The sequence below is a fragment of the Micropterus salmoides genome, unplaced genomic scaffold (genome assembly GCF_014851395.1).
Source record: "Micropterus salmoides isolate LMB-PRFRI ecotype aquatic unplaced genomic scaffold, ASM1485139v1 Ms_hic_scaffold_11, whole genome shotgun sequence".
Lineage (NCBI taxonomy): Eukaryota > Metazoa > Chordata > Actinopteri > Centrarchiformes > Centrarchidae > Micropterus > Micropterus salmoides.
The window spans coordinates 20483349-20497713 of record NW_024040152.1 but is presented as its reverse complement, the minus strand read 5'-3'; the positions used below and the strand labels follow the sequence as shown (position 1 = coordinate 20497713).

The 14365-nt window shown below is 38.6% G+C and overlaps 2 protein-coding genes across 3 annotated transcripts; both read right to left on the bottom strand.

Moving 5' to 3' along the window:
- Positions 1-297: 297 nt before the first annotated feature.
- On the bottom strand, positions 298-5291 carry wu:fe05a04 (zinc finger protein 354B). Its single transcript, XM_038711775.1, has 4 exons — positions 4918-5291; positions 4207-4771; positions 2443-3404; positions 298-1684 (listed from the first exon to the last, which is right to left on the bottom strand). Exons 2-4 carry the CDS (start codon positions 4760-4762, stop codon positions 881-883), a joined length of 2322 nt encoding a protein of 773 aa, XP_038567703.1. The 5' UTR covers positions 4763-4771; positions 4918-5291; the 3' UTR covers positions 298-880.
- Positions 5292-8805: 3514 nt separating this feature from the next.
- LOC119897800 (zinc finger protein 429-like) lies at positions 8806-13035 on the bottom strand. Of its 2 annotated transcripts, none has more exons than XM_038711773.1 (5): positions 12805-13035; positions 11855-12031; positions 11639-11754; positions 10816-10959; positions 8806-10635 (listed from the first exon to the last, which is right to left on the bottom strand). In XM_038711773.1, the coding sequence occupies exons 2-5, from the start codon at positions 11997-11999 to the stop codon at positions 9790-9792; spliced, it is 1251 nt and encodes a 416-aa protein (XP_038567701.1). In that variant the 5' UTR covers positions 12000-12031; positions 12805-13035; the 3' UTR covers positions 8806-9789. The 2 variants fall into 2 exon arrangements, with proteins under 2 accessions (XP_038567701.1, XP_038567702.1); XM_038711774.1 differs by lacking the exon at positions 12805-13035 and adding an exon at positions 12168-12738.
- Positions 13036-14365: the final 1330 nt, after the last annotated feature.

Genomic DNA, 14365 nt, shown 5'->3' with positions numbered 1-14365 from the left:
TACTTACTTGTAAGCTATTTCTGAGCGTTTCTGTATAAGGAGAGCGATATCTGTACACTTACATGGTGCACTGTAGTGCTTTTTAAATGGAATAGTTTTATAGTGCCAACAGTCTAACAAGGCAAACATGGGTTTGGTCTCTCGAATGCACGCACACACATAAGGCAAAAGAAACTGCTGTCAACAAGATATTAACTGATCAGGCACCAACGATAAATGTTTATTTACCTTTAGAAAAACATCATAAGATACCTGAAGTTTGTCAAGATTCAGCAAAAAACACAGGGTCACATCTCATATAATTGATCAGTACCATTATTTGCATTTATTAAATATTTAACATAGTACTAAAAGTCCCTATACAGAAAAATGCACATCATGTCGAGTTACTGAAATCCAGTGTTTTCATTCAACTTAACACACATGAATATTTTCATCATGCAAAAAATAAGCACAAGGTAGAAATCAAGAATATTTTTTTTACTGTGAGAAATATTGCATAGGCTTCCTGACTATTAAAGTACCACTTTGCTCCAGTGGCTCAAGCCACAAGCATTTCCCAAAATGCAAATAAAACAAATGCCATAAAAAGCAAGAGCTTGGAATGTTTTTAATAACAGAAGAAACAAAAATCTTTTTTACTGTAAATCAAATCACACATTTGACTGCTAGAAAGACCCTGGATTTCAGCGAGAGTCTATTGATAATAGTGGAAAAAGTAGAAATTCTAAAATAAAATTCTGCTTTATCATATAAAAAGGTATGATTTTAGATATCACATAATTTCTTTGCCTGTAGAATAACACTTCCATATTTAGTTTATGTGCCTACAGGTAGACAACAGAAGGGGAGACCTTTGCAAGATTTACACAGAAAATGTTTAAGTTTTTTTCTCTATATCTGCATAAGAAGTGCGTGAAATGTCAACCTCCATCTTAATTTCTTTCCCCGCCAGTAGACAAGATCTGGATGACCATGATTCAAAATCAGGACCAGGTGACTGGGGCTCTTTCTTAATGTCTATTATTAGTCCAGAGGATGATGTACTAACATTAAAGGAGAGATCCATGGGATCCATTTGAACCTGTTTCACTTCAGAAAATGTATCTGTCTCTCCAGGATTTGTTTTAACAACCGCTCTGCTATCTCTGTTTTTTAATTCTTGTCTTTCAGTTCCATCAGCCTTCAATGAGATGTCACATCCCTCTGGCTCACTTTTAATCGGAAGAAAAGGAACGTCGCTCAGAGCAGAGTTACACAAGCTAGACTTATTGGACAAATCCAGAGGTGCTTCACATTCTAGATACTGTTTAATCCCAGTAACCAAATCCAGGGCTACTTGAGGCTGGATAGCTGGACCTAATAATGTCGGAGAGACTGCAGATGGGAGTGTCAGGCCATTCGTTTGAGTTGGGCAGACAGGAAGAAACAAGACAAGTTTAACACCTGGAGGAGGCTGTTTGTCAAGGGTTAGTTTCCATAATCCATCTGTTGGACCAGAGCCAGCAGACGCATCCCCTGTCAGACATGAACTATGAGAATCCTTTGCTGGTGCAGCCAGGTTGCTTGAAACAGTAGAAGGCGTGGTGACTGTGTTTGTTGGATTCCACGAGTCTGGTTTTGCATTGAGCTTTTTAGTCTCAGATGAAGAGCTCTTCGAGGCCTGGCGCTTTTTGGGAACACTCTGAAACGACAAACAACATAAACATCCCAGTCACTCAATGAATTGAACAAAACACAAGTGTTTTAAAGCCCCCCCCTCCTTTTTTTAACCAGATAATCACATTGAGATTTAAACCTCTTTTTCAAGAGAGACCTGGCCAGAGTAGCAGCATATTGACAGAGCAGAGTTACAGAGTTACAGATAAGGACACCAGACACATCCACAACAATCAAAAGACATTCGACGACTCCTATGATACACAAATTAACAGTATAATCTCTATACAGATGACACAGTTATATATACACACATGTGCTTCCACTCTGGCTCAGGTTGTCTCTGAGCTCCAGGTTGCATTCTCTTCATTGCAGGTCTCATTTCACAGCCTCAAATTAGTCTTAAATACCCCAAAAGTTCAAAAGTTCATGACATTCACAAGAGTTCCACAAGTTTCTACTCTTACCTTCAATGGCAATAATTTAACACTGATAACAAAATGAAGCTGACAACATGCATAGTTAAGGATTACCTAACTCAAGGTGTTTTCACATCCCTGCAATTTCATTTTCATATACAGTTGAATCATTCAAAGTTGTTGTTTTTTTTATCAGTAACTTAATCCCTTTGAAAATCTTGTTCTTGTTCTTGCTCAGACCTCCAGTAGTTTAACTTGCTGCAGCAAAGTACAGGTGTAATTTGTATTTAGTGGGCAAAATAAACAAATATATTGTTCCTTTAAAACTAGCCTACTGTAAATCACCATAGTGCGCCACACTCACCGCAGGCTGGGGGGTTTGTCCACAAGTCTTAAGGTGGCTGTCATAGTTCTGCTGGTGGGGAAAGCCCAGTCCACAGCTTTGACAAAGGCAGGGGGACTTCCCGGCATGACCGCCCATGTGGGACATTAACAGCAAGGCCGACCGGAACCCCTTTCCACAGTCGGCACATTTGAGCACCCTCTGGTGAGCCCCGGCATGTTTCTTCAGCTCTTCCTTAGTGTCAAATCTCTGTCCACACTCCAAACATCTAATCTCATCCCCTTTAGGCTCCTGGTTGCCCCAGCAGCCTGTGTCCTTTTTGTGCTGCTGGAAGTCCTCCTGACTGAGAAACTCCCTCAGACACGCCACGCAGTGAATGCGTTCAGGTTCACACTTGTGCTGCCGGTACAGCTTTGCCAGGCGGAAGTGGCAGCGGCAACGTATACAGGTGTACGGCAACAAACCAAGATGGGAAAAGCTGTGTTTCAGGAGAGCATTCTTCTTCGTGAAGGTCTTTGGGCAGTCTGTGCATTTAAAATTGCGATGGCACCTCTTCCTCCGGTGGCGCGCGAGGGATTTTGGCGAGGAGAAGTTGTGGCCACACACTTCACAAACAACATTCAACATGCATTTGTGTAACTGCACATGATATTCACACGCCTTCAGGGAAGTGAACACGCGCTTGCACAGGTCGCACTCGTAAAACTCATTCTCCAAGTGAGTTCTTGACAAGTGGTCTTTCAGATCTTCCTGTGATGCAAAGCCCTTCAGACAGACCCGGCACATGAGACGATCCACTTTGGTCTGGGCGTGCGTGCGCAGATGGACACGGTAGTTGTAAATCTGGCAGAAGCGCTTTCCACATTCAGCACAGCAGTACGGGCGTGCTCCGGTGTGCAGGTTCATGTGGTCCTGGAGCTTGAATTTGGAGGGCAGCTGGAGATCACAGACACTGCAGTGGCAGTCGCCCAAATGACTCAACTCTGTGGAAAAGAGAAGGAAATTGTAAGTGTGGCAAGTGTTAAAGGTTATATCATGAGTGAAGACATACACTCAGCAGGCAGGAGAAAAACTGATAAGTTATTAGGAGTAATTAGAGATTTACTATCATATCAGCGTACATTTGGTTTCACCTTATCAGTTTTAAAAGCTATGGCTTTTGTCTGTGGCACTCAGCCCTAAGCCCATTTGTTTACGTTTAAAAACTAAATATAAAAATAAAAATTTATAAATATTTACTTATTTTCTCTCCAATAAGCGTGTCATGTCCTAAAAGCATGTCCTAAAACAGCCAGACACTGTAGTTTGTAGCAAATTTTACTTAAGCAAGAGCAAACAATACATTTGTTGGGTTGTATTTTTAGTAGAGCTGCACAATTAATCAAAATATTATTGATATCGCAATAGCCAAATTGAAGGTAAAAGGTGTGACAAAACAGCATTATAATGAAGTACTGTAATCCTGCAGAGATATCACCGCCTACAAATCCTGTTCTCCAGATGTAATAAAACAATGTATGTTTGGTACAGACCCCAACAAAAGTCATACCTTCATGATTTTAATAGTTTTTTTTTTCAGTGAAAATAATTACTGTGATGCAAACATGATCAATCCCACTAACTGTGACTCTTAAATTGTAATATCTGTCATAATAATCGCAATATGATTTTTTTTCCCATATCATGCAGCCCTCATTTTTAGCAGTGGATTAATATACATATGTTATAAACTAACATGTAATGGATATTATGCTCATGAGAGAGTCAGAAGTGAATGAGTCACACCATTGTTTAGTCCTTCCTCATCCTCATCATCCTCGTCCTCATCGACCTCTTCTTCCTCATAGACCTCTGAAACCTCACTGTCATCTGAGTCGTCCTCTGCATCCTGCCGCACCTCTGTCGAACCCTCTCGTGCAGTGTCTCCGCGGTCAACACCTGTCTCTCTGTGGTCATCCTGTTTAGTTATCAGCTGTGGGAGGTCTGCGTGTTCTTGTCCAGCTGTCAGATCAATCAGTGCTGTGCCGCTGCCCGTTTGCTCATCTTGTAGACTTTGTGCATGATTTAGAGGTCTGCAAGGCGATGTAGAAACCACTGTGCTTTGTTCAGTATCTGAGGTCTGTTTTGCTGCACCTGTTTCTTTACCATCAACTGACTGCTTGCCTCTGTCCAGCAGGCTTCGCTTGTGTGCGGTTGAAAGGGTTGTGGGAGAGTGACTGGATGAGTGATCAGATGATGTGGGGGGACATGGTGTTTCTCCAACCGGGGTCTCCACGGGCTGCAGAATTTCTGGAAATCCCAACTCCGTTAGTTGGATGTCAATGGTGTATTCAATGGACATGACTGTTAGCTGAAACACAGACAGGGGTAGGTGATCAGTTAGCATTAAGGTTGACATTAACAGAAAGAGTTGAGTTATGGGATCATGTTTAAGACTAAATTAAATGTATGTTTATGAATAAATTAGACACATAATATTGTCACATATCTATTTACCTGTCGAGCGACTACATCTGTGGCTATTCTTCTGGGCCTTTCGTTTTCTTCTATCTTTTATTTTTTTATAGCGCTTGGTAATCCAATTCTCCGTGGAAATCCATTTTTGACACACCTTAATGCACTGTTGGCCACCTCGCTCACCTGGCAGGAGGGACTGATGGTGACAAAGCTTCAGTAAATTTACACGACAAGCATAAATCCTCGTTATACCAGAGGGCAAAAGAGACGCGTCATTTGTACGAACAAGGGGAACAAAAAAACCAAGAAGATTTGTTAACACCACGTGAAAACACAACAATAACAACCAGACGATTAGCTAGCTACAAACTCACATTACCATGGACAACCCCGATGATAAAGGGGAGTTGAAAATGAGGAAAACAAATGAAGCAACGCAAGGAGAAATTCCTGTGGACGCTCGAGCACACCTAGTGTCTTGGGGCGGTATTACATGACATAACTGTTACAAAGGGTCTGATGCAATTTAGTGCGAAATATTGCACTTTTGCTGCTAAAGATTTTCATATGAGCTTGTAAAATATATTTTACAAAAGTATCAATACTACAGTGCTAAGATACTATCACACGTAAAAGTCCTACATTCAAAATCTACAACCAAAAGGACAAAAGTTTTAGCATCAAAATAAAGTAGCCTACTCAGATTCATATTATATTACTGTATTATAAGTAATGAATGACGTATTCATATCCTTTACTTACGTAAAAGTACTAATACCTCACTGTAAAAATACTATGTTATAAGTATAAGTACTGCATTGAAAACAAATAATTAGGAATTTGGACTTAAAGTATTAAAAGTAAAAGTAGCCTACTCTCCCCTGTGACTGGATTAGATTGTCCTTACTCATGCATTCAGAGGTTGAACTATTTTGTATCAGACTGCAATTAATGATTGTATTAGTATGGATAAATATTTTGTCACAATTGCCCAGAGCCCAATCAAAAAAACTGCAAATCTTCACATTTGTGTTAAGATGGAACTATAAAATGTTTTTATATGAAAAATGAAAACGATCATCAAAACAGTTGGGTGGTTTGTTTTGTGTGTAAAAACATTACTTTGTAACTAGTAACTGAAGCTGTCAGATAAATGTAGTGAAATAAAAAGTACAATGTCTCCCACTGAGATTTAGTGGAGCAGAAGTAAAAAAGTGGCTACTTGCCACTTTTTTACTTCTGCTCCACTAAATCTCCACTAAATCTCAGCCTACAGAACTTGAGTAAATGTGCTTAGATACTGTCCACCACTGCTGGATTATAAGGAGTGACAAATTAATGAGTTCATCACTTTAATGTTGCAGCTGGTAAGGATGGAGCTAATTGAATTACTGCTGGGTAGCTACAGTACAATGTCTTAATTGATTTGGACTTTTTAGATTTAGATTATTAATACAAAGTAACTAGCAACTAAAGCTTTCAAATAAAAGTTATGAAGTAAAAAGTACAATATTTGTCTCTGAAATGTAGTGGATTGCCCTTTATATTGATGTAATTGACTTATTGTGGTCTTTGTATCCAATTTTTCTTGACAGTTGAAGTCAAACTACAAACAACAAATACACAGATACTGTCTGTATATGTGTATTTACAGTGCATGTAATGCTGTTTTATTTTGTGTGTGTTTTATTTTGTATTTGTTAACTTGGAAACAAGATGCTACATCCCAATATTCTTTGAATAAATTCAGTTAGGAAATTAAAACTATAAAGCTATAAAGCATCAAATGGGAATACTCAAGGAAAGTACAAGTACCTCAAAATTGTACTTAAGTTCAGTACTTACATCACTGAGATTAAACAGCAGTTTGCTGAAACATCAGTATATCTCGAAGCTCCATTTAAATTAAAATGCTGCATCTCTATAAAGTAATGCACCCATAAAATGGATATAATATCTAGTCTGACAGGTGCCATCATGCATAACTTAAGTACTTTCACTTTTGATACTTTTAATTAAATTTCACAGGAAGTACCTTTTACTTTAGGCTATGTATTTTATATGCATTATAGAATCATGTACTATATAATAATATAACCCCTACCCCAAGAACTGGAAGTGCAATTGACTGTTTTTTGTTGTTTGTTTTTTTAAATATTAACAACAAAGATCTATTCTATCTATATTGATTATTACTACTGATTAATATTATTACTATGCTTGTCAGTGTGGTACAAACTCTATTTTTTTAATAAAGAATATTACTGATTTTAGTTTAGTCAAAAGTACAATGTCTAGTAGATAATATCATAAATCAGACGTACTCAAGTTATGTGCAAGTAACTTAAAATTGTAATATTTGAGTAAACGTACTTGGTTACTTTTAACCACTGCAAGTGGCTGATACATATGAACACAAACAGGCACTGGCAGTAATAAAATGCAATACAAAGAATTTCCTATCCAAGAAAATTATTTTAAAATAGCTGTGACATTATTATCAAAAGATTTCATTGCTCATTAAACTACTTGTGAATTTGTGTTATTGAGAATTTTCTTTTTTTTAAAGGAAGTTTGAACAGCTGGGCACACATTTATGTCATTATTCTAACTCTCGTGCTTTCAAGTGCACATCAAAAATCCCTATTTGTGATGGTATTATATTCAAATATGATTATTGTAACAGAAGATACACACAATAACAGCCAGTCCCAAACTATAAAGGAAGGACACATCAGGATTAGTGTGCTTGGACAAAATGTTCAATATTCAGCATTTGTAATAGTTCAGCTGCCCTGTGGTAAAGGTACACATCAGCCCAATCAGAGCTTCTCACTGAGCATACTCATAACAACACTGCAAAGAACTGTAAAACAATTCTTGGCTCAAAGCTGTGCTTAAAAGTTAGTTATCAAGCATCATAGTCCTAATTTGAGTGAAGTGTTTAACTAAATCTTAAGTGTCAGTCTTAGTGCTGATTTACGACACTTTGCTGTGCCGCAAACAGGATTTTGGATGACGATGTAGCCAAGACCAATCACTGAATAGATTTCCTTATTTAAGAATAGCCTATTCTCAGATAAATTTACATTGAATGGTGAAATTCCTAAGAGGAGTTTATATTCAACACACGTTTAACAATAAAGAATTTTCAAGATAATACATTATGATATAGGACTACACATTAATAAATGAAAGATAAAAAAGTTTTTCTTTATGAGCGCCATCAAATGCGCCTACTACTCCTGTATTGCCGGCTATTTGTTTGCTTTTGTCGGAATACCGGGGGTGTTGTTGGGATGTCGATGAAACGCGTGACTGTGTGGAGCTGTAGCCTATGTGCTATAATTGTTTCCATGACTCTTCGGCTTATTGATGGTAGTGACGGACAAAATCATCAGCATTGCTGCGTTTGTCCTGTGGCAAATAAACGAAGCGTCATCACCACCTTCAATTTAACAGAAAACGCATTACTGTGTAAAGCCAGTGGTGAGATGACGTCCCTCACCAACTCGCTGACAAAGATTATGCCTGCGCTACCCGACCCGTTTTATTAACTGCGCGTCGTCTAACAAATCAGAAATATTGTCTCATGTCTCTGTCTCCACAGTGCCATCACAAGCCCCTACTGGCAGCTCCTAACCACTTGAGAGACCTCTGCAGCTGTCTTAAATAACTGCGAGAGTAAGAGTGATTCTTAGCTTTGAGAAATTTGATTACTTGTTTTTATTCTTAAGTTTAAAAGTGGGAGTAAATTTCATGAATTCTCAGCACTTGAGACTAAAATGTCACTTTGAGAAGCTTGATAAATAACGGCCCTAATATCCAGTGTATGTCCCATTCAACCTGTTTGTCACATGAAACACAAGACCACATTTCAGGTTGTGTTCCTGCATTAAAAGTGAGAACAAAGACAAAAAGGCTTAGTTATTTCTTCAGCAGCCTCCCTTGGGATGGCATCTTTTATTACATTTTTGCAGTGTCCAGACACATTGCAGTGGGGAGAGAAACAATCCAATCAGTGAATAACAGATGATATACACAGTTCCTCATGGGACTCTTAAGGCATTAAAGAGCCACAAGTTCCATTTAAGAAATGTCTAAGACATATTTTATTCTAATAAGTGAAAAAATTAAGGAGTACATATTACCTTAAGACAAATCAAGATTATAGTGGATCATTTCTGCCCACACGCCAAACACTCCACATTGAATCTGGAGCACATTAGCCAAAATCTTTTTTTTTTTTTTTTTTCTCAGAACTTTCATGTTATTTTAAAATTCTTCCTTAATGAGACTTAATTTAGAAAGGAACATAATCAAAAATATTAAGTGTAAAAAAAGAAAATGCAAAAATATGAACAAGAAGCTGTACATAACACATTTCTTTTGACAAACGGTCTAAACATTCAAACATAGTATCTCTACTAGGTATCTAATATGCTTCAAAATATGCACTTATCCATTCTGTTTTGAAAAAAAAAAAACATGAGGAAAAAAACATTAAAAATAATTTTTTTTACCACAAAGTGAGTTGAATAACTCAAGACACCAAGTAAGATTCACACCACACGCATTTCAAGCTTTAAAAAACTGAAACAAATCATTTAAAAAGTTAATCAAATGTTTGCACAAATAAACTAGGCTTTGTGACAAAGGGTGTAATAGATGGACTGAACATTTGGTTAGTCAATTTAGGAGATGTGTCTGTCTGTCCAAAAATTTCAACAGTTCATAATCAAAACTCAACTTTAAATCCAAAACTTGCTAAAAAGGTCATTCTCAAAACCATTCCCACTCTTCTGAAACCATCATCTGGAGCATCAGATCTCCAGTGTTAAAAGAAAAAGGGCAATTCCTGACTAAAATCTTCAAAAACCATACACTTTCTGTGAGGTCCCCACGTATCAATTATCTCTTAGCACTTGGGTTTTCAGGCTTCTCCTCTGGGTGGCTTTTCTCGTGAGCTCTCAAGGTGCGTTCACGGCCAAAGCTCTTCCCGCAGGTTGGACAGGCAAAGCGGCCCACAGCGTGAGCGCGTGACATGTGGGCGTCCAGCTGCTCAGGACGGGCAAAGCTCTCTTCACATTCTTCGCAGGGGTGGGCTTTCCGCGGAGCGTGTTTCTCCTTCTTGTGAGCGCGGAGCTGGATCAAGCTGGGGAATGCGAGGTCACACTCAGAACAAGGGTGCTGACGAGGCGGGGCAGGATCCGGTTTAGATGCTTTCTTTTCCTTTGCTGCAGCTTCACCGTCATCCTCGGGACTCTTCTTATTTTCCGTTTCTGACTTTGCGGCTGCTTTAGAAGGACGGCCACGCTTTGCCCCACCTGCTTTTCCTTTTTCCTCTGCAGGAGGTGCTGCTGACTCGGACGTGCTGCTGGCCTTTACCGCCTCCTCAGGTGCTTCTGCCTCATCCTTCTTTTTCCGCTTTCCCTTTTTCTCAGCACCTGCCGGTTCTTCGGTTTTGGAAGGCCGCCCACGTTTCTTGACGGTTGAAGCGCTGCCATTACATTGCTGCCCTTCAGGGTACTTCTCCTGGTGCGATACCAGTTCCGATTCCGTTTCAAAGCCCTGACCACACTTCTTACAGCGGTGGGTCTTTGTAGGGTCCTCCGGCTGTTCTGCAATCTCTACGTCCGGGCGGAGATGTTGGGTCAGGCGATGATTGCGCAGCAGTCCAGCACTCCGGAAGGTTTCATTGCAATCTTTACATACCATCTGTTTCTCTGGACACACCTGTCTTCTATGGGCTGTGAGCTGTGAAAGTGAGAAGTAAAGAGATAAAACAGAAACATTCAGTATAAACTAGAATCTTATATTATAATGCTTATATTTGTCGGGCATTTATGGTGTTAATTTTAGTTTTAATACTGCCAGTGAATTACTTTTATGCTATTTCATAAAACTAAATAAATAAAGCTTTAACATTAAACTCACTTCAGAGAACGTTTTAAAGCTCTCCTTGCAGTGAACGCATTTGAAGGGCTTGTCGTCCTTGCTGTGTGTTGGCTGGTGCTGTGTCAGTTCCTCAGATGACAAAAATGTGCGATCACACACGTAGCACGTGAACAATGTGTTTCCCTGTGAAGAAATAAAAACAAGAGGGACCAAAGTTAAAACAATTCAAGACCAAGAACTACTTTATCAGATTTTCTTTATTTGCCCAGGACAGGTGACGTGCAGGAGTTTGTCTTGCTTTACTGAAAACTAACACACACTAACAATGTATCAAAGGTATATGCTGTATATACAGTGTTCATTCTATCGAATAAAGGCAAGCAAAATCAAGCTCAACATATTCTATAAAATATAAAATATTAATTTCACAAAACATATTCAAACACAAGCTATAACACGTGAATGCACTGCATGCACATTCTCTCTGACCATTTTTGCATGCACTGCAATGCCATTAACTTTACAGCAATTAAAGGATAAAAGCAGAATATGACAAATTGTACCTTTAAACTAATGTCAAAATATACTTGGGTGACTAAAGTATTAGAAAGCTGCTATGTTAACTATCTGAGTACTTTCTGGCAGAGAAAATTAGGGGAGAAAAGGAATAGGCACTGCAACAAAAATATCAAACAACTCTGTCAAGACTTAGAGATTGTGCTTATGAAAACTTGTCATAAACACTAATTAAAAGTATATTTATATGTTTATGTAAAGGCAATTTGTTCTACACAAAATGTGTAATTAACACAAACTGTCACCATTACTAGTGAACTGAATGACCTGCTATTGTGAAGCTTACCTGCTGAAGCTGTTGCTTATACTCTTCCCGGTGGCTCTTCTTCATATGCCTTTCCTTGGCTTTGGCACTGCAGAACGTGATGAAGCACTGGAAACACTGCAGATTTTCATGCTGGTCTGGAAGGACAGGGGGAGATTAGAGACCTCGCAAAGACACACTTGATCTTTCAACTGCTTTCAGCATTTTGAGTTCAAGTGTGACCATTGTACTATTTACATGATTGAACAGAGGGTGCAGGAGGTCCATTAAAGGTGATGGGTTTGTATGGCTCTGCTGGCTTTTCAGGGGGAGCTTCTGGAGGCGGATCTGGCAATCCCCTTCCCATCACTATCTCCTCTATGTTCAAAATCTCCGAGTCCATCTGGTATACTAGGTGGTCTCACAACAACTTTCCTATATTCGGTTAAAGAAAGCAGAAACAAAGACAGCATGAAAATCGGATTAGGTTAAACTCCATAGCACATGGAAATAGCAGCAGTTTGGTTAACAGCGGGAACATAACACTTCTATAATCCCACAGATAACTTACCTTTAAATACGCAAGGATCATTTAAGCTTATTCAACAGATGACTATTCTATTTATATCCATCTATTCGTATACATGATTTCCCCTACAAGTTGTTTAGTATGAGGTAAGTGTAAGACAAATGTGTTCAAAGAAACCAAAATATACATAGCTTAAGGGCTGTTTAACTTTTAGCCCGTATTCCCAACAGGAACCACTTAAGTTTCAGCTCATCTTAGCTAGCGTAACGTTACTGCCTTTGAGGCCGCTAGCTAAGATAACTAGCTCCATGCTAGCCTGCGATCATACAGCCTTCACTTTGCTGATTGAAATGCTTTAACGACTCTAGCTGGTAAACTAGAATCGTTTAAGTGCTTTACTTTAAAGTCTGCGCGCGTAGCTTGCGCTAATCATAAAATACAAGGCCACCGGGCGGGCTAATGCTAGCTATCCTGCTACTGGTTAGCGCTAACAACACTGGCTGCCATTCAAATAACATCGAAGACTTTTCGTGCTTTTTCACACGCCAAGTTTTAACTCATTGTTTGGCGCTTGTGTGCATTATGCTAACGTATACGTCAATATGGTGTACGTCAATATTTGTAGCCAGAGCAAACGATTTAAATGACAAATCTAAAACTGAGTAGACGTTTACGTTACCTCTAACCGCTCTTTGAAGGTAGTTTGACTGAGAGAGTTGACCCCAGAGAAGCACAACGGATAGATCGGACACTTCCTGGTGTATGGCTGTGATAGCCGTAGGTACAACTAAGATGGCTGCCGGGGAGTCTGTGGTACTAGTTGTTACAGCATTGACAATGTTTAGACCTATGATTTACACGGAACATTAAGGTACACAAAATAGATCTGCCACGTTGTTCCGTCACAGGTACAGAGCAGCAGTTTGCATCGTAGTGAGTCTAGGAAGATATATTATTTTACGGAAACGAGGCACATGACTGTTCTACAGTATAATAGCACAAGTATAATACAAGAGTTTTTGTTTCAAAATGTCAACGCACCTGTTACTACACTATATTATCTAATAAAACCTGCTAACACAACACAACAGAACAGCTAACGTTATGCCTTTATGATACATGGATTTGAACTGACCCTTTCTATTCAGTCTGAATCTATGGTCGATCCACGTCACGTGACCCAGAACTACTTCGTGAAAAGTACTTATTCAAATTTTCATTTACTGGACTGTAATTGTCTTATTTACCTCCCTCTCCGTACACTTCCGTGTACCACTTTAAATTAAATCATCGACTGCATGTTTACCCGCACACAAAAAGGCTTTCACACAGGTGTGAGTAAGTTCAATCAACAGTCTTCTGTAGCTTATTCCACAAAGATGTTTCTCAGCGTTTTGAATTGAATGTCTAACTTGAATTCACTCTATATACAATTTACAGTTTTCTGTTCTTTTCTATTTTAACATTATCTTCTTCGTTTTCACTAATAATATCAATACATATTGCAGAACCAGCATGGTCCTAGTGGTACTGCACATCCATTTGGGATGAATAAATCTAGCTTGCTTACAGTGTTGGGGAGTAACTAGTTACATGTAATTTAGTTGAATAATTAAATTTCAAAATAAATGTAACTGTAATCTGTTACAGTTACTGGGAAAAAATGAGTAGTTAAATGACAATTACTTATGAATATGTTCATGATTACATTGGGCGTCACATCTGAATATTTTCTGTAAAAAGCTAGGCTGTTTGTTGAATAATATTCATTTTGTTGCTCTGCATGTTTTACATGTGTACAATCTCTTCCTTGTGATTGGTTCTCATGTTTGAATTTGCCACCCATCTACCAGTTAAATTGCCTCTCAAGCTGTCTTTTGAAAATGGTTAACAGTTGAAAACATTCATTATAAATTTAGAAAATTAATCAAAAAGTACTTAAATGTAGTAAGTTACACTACTTTGATAAAGTAATTGAGATAGTTACACTACTATTAAATTTGAAATAAGGTAATTTTCTAAGGTAACCTTCCCAGATCTGTGCTGAGGGAGAAGGCGATTAAAAGGCAGGTCAAGGTCTGGACTCAAGGTTCAGACAGACTCCTCTGATATTGATGAGCTTATGGATGTGTGTAGCTACATCTCTTTTTGCAAATACTGCATGATTCATACAAAAGAAGTAAATATTTGTCCTAACAACAAACAGTGGATTTCCGAAGACATTAAGGGTCTGACATGTA